Here is an 8,961-nt window from a genome sequence, read left to right on the forward strand (position 1 = left end):
CAAACAAATAACATCATCAAAAATTTCGTTTTGGTTGAAATTTCCGGTATCAACTAGTAAATTTCCAATTTCCGGAATTAATTATAACATACCAAAAATTTACAATACACTATCGAAAATTTTGTTCGTAACAGAAATTTCGTTTTTGTCTATCAAAAATCTCAAACGAAAATTTCATTTAATTTTTAATCAGAAACAATTTTGACAATTTAAAAATATAGAGGATGTCAAATTTAATTGGGATAATAAGTTAAAAAGCTCATCATTTAGTTTTAAAGTTTAATTGTGCATATCCATTATTTGTTAACTTCAGTTTGTTTATTATTTATTGACAAATACTACAACCTAATTAATAAAATTAATATTTAAAAGACAATAATCATTTAAAACATTTTTTTCTCTAACTTTCTCTAACTTCATATATTAATATATATATATATATATATCAACTTAGCGCGATCTTAATAGTTTTCTTAAAATCTAAAACAAACAAACCGGTGAAGAACATAATTCCATTTTTCCTTTGTTGAATTGAATTGCACTGTTTCTAAGGAAGAAGCAGCAACACGAATAGAAGACAAGGTTGAACCAAACTGCGACCGCTTAAGGAATAAGCCCAACTCTTCAAGTTCAAACACCAAATCAAAAATGTCAGAGGTTGATTTTGAACCCCAAATCCAACACCACCCACGCATCTTCTTCCCCAATCTCCTCTCGCCTCACGAATGCACAGTTTGTTCCTTTCTTCCTTTTCCTTTACTACTCTTAGGTTTATGCTATGCACCATTTTCAATTCTAACTGTTTTTGTTTTGTTGAAGGAGTTGGAATTCATTCACAAGTGTAGCAGTACAGTTGGTTACAGACCAAATGTCTTCTCCACCACTCTTTCACATCTCATTGCCACCAACTCTTCGCAATTCATCATTCCTTTTATTCCAATCCGAGGTTGGTTACTAACCCTAACAATTTCAAGTTTCGTTTTTTAATTGTTTTCTAGAATACCACTCTCATTTGTTTATTTTGCAATTTGATTACAGAAAGGTTGAAAGATAAATTAGAAGAGTTTTTCAAATGTGAGTTTGAGCTCTTTATTGAATTCACCGGTTTAATCAGGTTGGTACTACCCTCACTCCATTGTTTAACTTATGTAAATAATTTGACTTTATTTTAATTTTTGTTTTCAAAATAGATTATACATAAGCGCTTATGTGATAAAGTTTATGCTATAAGCTATTAATTAAGCTGTTTTTACCATCTTATTTAATGATGCTCTATGTCCTATTATATCATGAATGAATCAGCTGGAGCAGAGGGGCGAGCATTGGATGGCATAGTGATGATAATAGGCCTTACCTTAAACAACGTCACTTTTCGGTCAGTGTTACTCAGTGTAACTCTCTTTAGACGTTGACTTTCTGTTATCTTCTTGCTGATGCTTGGCTTTTGTTTTCCTTCTGGTAATCCTATGAAAGGTAGTTTGTTATTTGAATACGTATGGAAAGGATTTCAATGGTGGACTCTTTCACTTTCAAGATGGTGAACCGGCAACAATTATTCCCGCTGCTGGTGTGAGTTTTCTCTTATGAATTTATCGCTTTTTCAATGCAACTTAATCTACTGCTAGCATTCCTATGATGTCAGATTATGTTTTGTAAATTTCAGTTTGAGTTATATAATGTGTTCAGCTATATTTCAAATTGGAAATGGACAGTTTTTCACCGTTCTTATCATTTTTAGCTTGTGAATGATTGATTTTCTAGTTTATTTTCTTTCTCAGGATGTTGTGATGTACACGGCTGACGACCGGAATATTCATTCTGTTGATGAGGTATAAATCAAATGCACCCCTTTCTTTCTTGTACCTATTTATACATCATTGGCATTACCATTTTAACATTGTAAATTAGACGCTTATATTTTTCCTTACTCCCTAACTCCTTAGTCATTCAGCTTCTTATATACTCAACTCACCATTTCTTTCATCTGTCTACTTCAATCAAAAGTTGATAACATGCCAATAATTCATTTCCCCAATGTAATGAGTTTTCTTATACACCGATGACAAACCTTAACCATAAACAGTATAACCATTATTATTAAAAAAAACTCCTGACACGGATATGAATGTAGATTACTCTTTCTGCAAGAAATTGATGGGTGATAGATAGCATTATCTTATTATTTATGTTTTTTCATCACGGTGTGCTGCTATCAATAAAAAACAAGTAGAGAACTTATATGATTCTTATTCAAAAAACATGTAAGCACAAATTGATGTCGGGACTGTTTCCTCAGCAATTTGTCACTGACCCAACTTTTTGATAATGAAAAACGAACTTGGGTGTCGGGTCATGGCAAATTTTAGTTTATACTAGTATTGCGCAGAGAGGACTCCTATTGATTCATATAGGCCATTTCTTAAAATCTAATTTTTTTAATAAAGAAAAATTGTTCAATAAAAAGGGAAAAACAAATTTCTTAAAATCTATATTTTACCCTTATTTGGTATGCTTGATATGATCAGATTATGAAGAACATTATCATTTGAGCCTTTCTTTCTGGTCTCCTAGCATGTAACATTTAAGGCATATTATTGAAGATCATTGAGTCATTTAGGTCACCTTTGATGATTAGCAAATAGGAAATGATCAAAATTTCATATAGTGCTGTTAATTTATTACTTTGAGGTTACCACTTTAATCTTTCTGATATGAAGTTATCTCTTGGACAGATAACTGATGGGGAAAGACTCACACTTGCTTTATGGTTCAGCCGTGACGGTTCCTCTGATGAAGATACAAAGCTTGTTTCACTTCTTTCACAACACCTATTGTATAAAAACATTGCTAGTTCATTACTACCTTTGCCCGCATCGAGTAATATGTACTGGTTTTCTCAGGACCAAGCTTCCAATGACCAGTTTGGTTTTAATATTTGTTGGGCCAGACTGCATATTCTCGGATATGACATATATTTTTCCCAAGACACCAGCTGTGACTCTGATGTCTCTGAATTGATGCTAAAGCCAGTGCACTTGGTGAGAGGAGCTGAGTTGCTAGACCAGGAATTTGCCAATATTTTGCATGTGCTTCAGGTAATTTTAGGAATCCTTGGTTACATTTTCTGTTAATATTTAGAGATCAAGTTTGTGGTATTTCTCTGATTCGCGTTTTTCGGTTGCAGGTTGTCCAATTTTTCTGTTGGAAAGAATCTGCCTTGCAGACCAACATGTCAAATATAGATTGCAAAGTCGTAAAACTGTCAGATGAGCAAATAGCAAAAATCAATGGTCTTAATTCTGTACTTCTGAATGATGTTGATCTCGCATCCAGAATTTTCTGTAGAAGGCCTTCCAATTTGGAAGAAAATGGATCCATTTACTCTAATTGGACTGGAATAGTGGCTGCTATTGCTGCTTGGGAAGATTATGTGTTGAAGTTAAACAAGCAAATTCATTTTCAGCTACCTTACTGGAGAATGCAAGAATCTTTATATAATGTACAATTAGATGCATAGTATTTTTTTCAACAAGCAACTTCATTTTTGAAAGTTTGCTTGGATAAACATTATTCAAGTCAAGGTGTTTGGGTGAGTTTTAGGACCATGCTGCTTCAGGGAGAAATGGGGAGTGCAACTCAAGGTTTTCCCTAGAGTGTAAGCAAGCAACAGAAGCTTGAATTTCAGAATAGTGATGAGGTTGATGTTAACCATCTGCAAGATTTGTTTACCTCTCTGTCAATTATGTGCTCCAAACAATGGTCATGTCCATTGATGCGTGCACCAACAGTGTTTCACTGCAACAACAATAGTAAAGAAACTGGTTAGAAATTGTAAATTTTCATGTATAAACTTCAACAACAATAAGCGTGTTAAAGTTTTACTATGGTTGAGCTATTTTTTAGTTCAAAACTTTGTTTTCCTAGTTAAACCGTGCATCATCTTTTTGCTTCATTGTGTTCCATTGGACCCACCACTAGCATAATGCTTTGTTTTTTTTAAAAGAATTTTCAATTGATGCACTCATCCATTTCAGTTCATTTTTTAACCACCACTATGAATACTTAAAAGATTAAGTGTTGCACCTTCATCCTGAAAAAAACAAAAACATGTGCATTGACAAAAATATCTTTCTTTTCTTTCCATAAACAATTTGTTTGTAACACCTTTTTTTAACAATACCATATATTCGATGCCACTGGAATTTTATTTGGATGCATAACTTTTCTTCGAGACTCCCCATGATACTAATTATAATTGGCAGCATTTCTTAACTAAAAATTATCAACTTTTTAATCAACCCGCACACTTGGATCCTTTGGAACAATGATCCATGATTGTATCATGATTGTATAACAAGTGTATACTCATCCCTTATCCCTTATGAATAACTCTTGAGGTTTTTTTTATTGGATTGTCTTTCTTCTTGTTCTATTGTAATATTTCAATTGAAAATTGAGAAACTTGACGTTCGGACATAAATTTAATCGATGTTTTGGATTTCAGATCCATGATGAGAAAATTCCATCCCATGGATATTTATTTGAAGTCTATTCATATTTAGGTTGTTTGGTGACAGACAAAAATACGGCTTAGCTAGTTAGTGATGATAGAAATTGAGAATTAGAGTGTTGAGAATTTTGCATGAGATTGAATATAGACTAATGAAAATTATAATGATTAGATCAATTTGACTTAAAAAATAGTAACTTTAAATTAAGAAGATGGAAATTTGAGTAAAATATATTGTCAAACATGTGAGAGAAAATTTAAAAATTTAGAAAAAATTGATGAAATTGGGAGAGAGACAAAATGAAAATTTAAGAAAAAAATTCGAAAAAAAAATTGAGTACGGAGTTTTTCAAATAATCTCATTTATAAGAAAATAAATTATTAAAATATTGACTTTATTATGATTTTAATATTTGTTATTGATGCTTTAATGAACAACGGTTGGCTCCAATGGCCAACTCTACCTGTTTCCAAATTCTAAAATAGGTTTACAAGTCTGACAAATTATTCAAAAAATCCTTCTGGAGTTATTCTAAGTATTCAACCCTCAACTATTCTAATTAGGCATAGTAATGAGTGGATCGATGACGATTTTTTCGTTCCAAAATTTATTGGAGATAAAAAATAAAAATTCAAACTAGTTTCAAAAGAGTTTGAGTTGGATTCGGGTACCCTGCTCCGCTAGATCCATTTAATTAAATTATTTTTTAAATAAAAATATTTATTTTTTAAATAAAAATATTTATTTTTTAAATAAAAATATTTATTTTTTAAATAAAAATATTTATTTTTTCTAAAATAAAATTACATTACAAATAATAAAATAAAATAATCTCTAAAAATTCCATTCATACATTTTAAATATTTTAAATAATTAATACAAATCAAAATATCAAAACATTGACCACATATTTAATATTCTAAATTATCAAAACTAAATAATAATTTAAATGAAGAAATAAACGGGATGAGTTCGGAGTGTGTACTAGTGCCCCATTATCCAATTCATTCTCATATTTTTTAATCGGGGAAAATCTAAATCCAGTCAAAGTGAGTTTTCCCCATCAACTTCAGGGTAAATTTGGATGGGTACCCGTGAATACAGATTATGTTGTCATGCCTAATTGTAATTAACTATAGTTGAAGTCCACTATTCACTCTCACACTCTCCTCTTCTTTCTTCTCTAATTCTAAATTTTTATTATTGGAATTCAAATGTGAGTGGTTAAATCTCACATCGATTAGAAATGAAGAAAATGTTGAGTTTATAAGAAAATCATACCCCTAATGCCTTAAAGTTACAAACCACCTATATAATACATCGTTTCCCATAACCGTGAATGTATTAAGTTTTTGGAAAAATTTTAATGTATTAGGATTTTTTCTTAGGGGTGAGTTTTGATAAATTCTCAAATATTTCTTTTCTCTAATATGAAAGTGAAAAATAAAATTCAAATGGTAAAATATTAAAAACAAGAGGAGTAAGATCAAAAATTTTAATGGTGTGTAGGGGTATAAGGAGAATATGATGGGTATTGGTTGAAATTTTCTAATAAAAATCGAAGAATCTAGTAGGTTAAGTAATTTTGTTTTATTTTTTCAATAAAGACTAGCGAAACAAATGACACGATTGCTTCTCGACAGCGTGATAGAGCTGAAGTTGCTGCTTCGAAGGCTGGAGCGAGGTGAGGTGACGTAGAGTACTTACATCTCCGGGTTGAGAGAGTAGTCCATACTGGTTCTCACAGGAGGCGGCTGGCCAATCAGTGTCAGTTTCGTTCACCCCGTATTATTCGACGTAAAAGATCTAGGCTTGCTTCTGGATGGACAAGAGATGATGATGATGATGAATCGATTGATGTTCAGGCAGCAGTTCAAGATGACATACAGATGGTGGCGGAGACATAGGTGCCACATCCTTCTGAGACAACAGGGGTGCCCCATCCTTATGAGGTGGAGACTCCGATTACTACAAAGGTTACTCCACAAACGACTACTAAGGCGCCTATTCTACAGACGACTACTAAGGTACCTGCTACATATGATATGGAGGTTACTCCTCCAGTTGAGATCGAGGTCACTGCTTTGGCTTCGATAGAGCCTTATGTACACACAGATGGAAGGATTCTTGGTGGGGCCTAGTGATTGTTCTATGCTCATTGCATATGTCGATCATGTGACATTTAGATTATGGCAGGGAGAGGTATGTGTATGATATGCCATTGGTGTGACTTTATTTACTATTCATATAATGAAAATAAGTGATATTTTTTACTTTGTTTGTTATAAGACAAACTGTCGTTGAAGGTGCCCACCCATGGGGGAAAGCTGAAGAAGTTTTGAGATGTTGAGATGCTAGAGGAGTTCAAGGCGATTGTTGACGAGTGTAGTTTCCTTTCACTCTCGGATTATTCGTTGACCATGCTTGATAGTCAGTTATTGACGACCTTTGTTGAGCGATGGCATAAGGAGACATCTTCCTTCCATCTTCCATTTGGTGAGATGACAATTACCCTAGATGATGTCTCATCTCTATTCCATCTTCGCTTGACAAGTACTTTCTTCACCGATCCTCTCATTAGCCCGGATGTTACACGTATGACTGATGTACATGAGTTAAGGGTTACTGAGAAGCATGTGATAGAGGAGTTTAAGTTTAACAAGATTGCTCACTTTCGCCTATCTTGGTTGTGGGATAGGTATAAAGATCTAATGCACCGGGGTATGTGTGGTGCAACCGCTATGATATACATGCTACATCTTATAGGATGTATTATCTTAGCGGATAAGTCCCATGTATATATCAATGCAAAATACATGTGGTTGTTTAGTCACCTTGAGCATGTCGATTGAGCATGGGGGTGTGTTGCACTTACTGTTATATATGTTGCACTTGGAAAGGCGACTGTCTTTGAGATGAGGCAACTTGCTGGTTATATGAGTCTATTTCAGGTATACAAAAATATTATTTCGTATTCCTATTAGTTATTTTAATGACATTTCTTGATTTTCATGTGTTCTTGTGCAGTGCTGGATATATGAGCATTTCCCCTCCATTTGTGAGATGCGGTTATTTCTACCACAGTTGAGTCTGGACGAGCCAAAAGATGGATGGGCAGGCATGCACGCGGGAGGTGTTGTGGAGTACATGAGGAAGATTGATGCACTGACTGTAGATTATGTCATTTGGACACCCTACGCAAACCATATAGTGCATCATGAGTTTGATGACACTTCATTGTTTTGTGGTTATCTGTGTTACTCATCATCTCAATAAGGTTGCATTTCACCTTTTCATAGTATCAGTCCAGTCTTCACGAAACTCGATCTTACTAACCTTTATGTTCTCAGTGTATGGAAACATATCATTCAACTTGGATCTCCGAAAGGTGAGACACGCCGTGCCCTCAGGGAGCCAAAACTTTACAGGAGGTTTCACCCTCACTACTACAAATAATATATTTCATGACGAAGATTCCATCTCAACTATTAAAAATCGAGGTCAAATGACCTAGAACATGCCATTTATTATTTATTTATTTTTATAAAAAAAACTTAATCTTTTACCTCGGTTTTTTCCAAAATCGACATAACAAGTTGCTAAGGGTTTGAGCTTAAATTCCAAGTGCTTGCAATTTTATGTGTTATTTAGAACTAAAAATGTGCCTTTATTTTTTATAGATTTTATGTCGGATATGTTTCATCGATTTTAAAGAAAAGCAAGATAAAAACTCTCTAAACAATTTTGTATTCCTTCAGATTTAATGTTAAGTCTCATTCACTTTTTGCGCCATAACTAGCGAACGAAAGGAGCAGTATTCTTCACCAGCGAACGAAACTCAAACACTATTCTTCTCCATATAATGAACTGAAACACCGTTATTCTCAAAGGAGGAAGAAACTCGAACCTCAAACCAACACTTTTCTTTAAGTCTCTCATCACATTTCTGGTATGTACAAATTCTCCATTATTGTTGTTGTTCTTTGTTGTTATTGTTATTGTTGTTGGTATTGTGGTCGTCATCATTGTTGTTGTTGTTATTATGGTTTTTGAGACATATACGGTTCATTTTTGTTGGTCGTGTACTATTTTTATTTTATTTTCAGAAGTTGTATGTGATTATGGATCGTAGTTGGATGAAAGCCAATAATTAAGTAAAAGAGTATGAGAATGAAGTGATTCACTTTCTTGAATTTGCGGGAAAAAAACCTTCATAACGATAAGGGGATTTTTGGGTGACCTTGTAAAATTTTCCGAAATATGCAAAAACATCCAAGGGATGATATATTCAATTATTTAGGTTATGATGGAATTATTCAAAATTACACAAAATGGGTATGGCACGGTGAAGTGACAAAAAAAGACTTGTGTCACATACAGTTGAAGATGATGATGAATTTATGAATGACACTCTATAAGACATGATTCGTGATATTGGAGTAGATACTTT

The 8,961-nt window shown here is 33.4% G+C and overlaps 1 protein-coding gene across 1 annotated transcript; it reads left to right on the forward strand.

Annotated features, from left to right (window-relative positions):
- Positions 1-452: 452 nt before the first annotated feature.
- Positions 453-3,881, forward strand: LOC127107361 (uncharacterized). Its single transcript, XM_051044647.1, has 8 exons — positions 453-732; positions 820-946; positions 1,039-1,114; positions 1,303-1,375; positions 1,474-1,569; positions 1,779-1,829; positions 2,733-3,095; positions 3,185-3,881. The coding sequence occupies exons 1-8, from the start codon at positions 649-651 to the stop codon at positions 3,515-3,517; spliced, it is 1,203 nt and encodes a 400-aa protein (XP_050900604.1). The 5' UTR covers positions 453-648; the 3' UTR covers positions 3,518-3,881.
- The last annotated feature ends 5,080 nt before the right edge of the window (positions 3,882-8,961 follow it).

This window comes from Lathyrus oleraceus, chromosome 7 (genome assembly GCF_024323335.1).
Source record: "Lathyrus oleraceus cultivar Zhongwan6 chromosome 7, CAAS_Psat_ZW6_1.0, whole genome shotgun sequence".
Lineage (NCBI taxonomy): Eukaryota > Viridiplantae > Streptophyta > Magnoliopsida > Fabales > Fabaceae > Lathyrus > Lathyrus oleraceus.

Excerpts from the sequence above, each read along its gene's own strand:
- LOC127107361 (XM_051044647.1), top strand. The coding sequence starts at position 649 with ATGTCAGAGGTTGATTTTGAACCCCAAATCCAACACCACCCACGCATC. Across the intron at positions 1,115-1,302 it reads GAATTCACCGGTTTAATCAG|CTGGAGCAGAGGGGCGAGCA; the intron begins GTTGGTACTACC and ends TGAATGAATCAG. Across the intron at positions 3,096-3,184 it reads ATATTTTGCATGTGCTTCAG|GTTGTCCAATTTTTCTGTTG; the intron begins GTAATTTTAGGA and ends TTTCGGTTGCAG.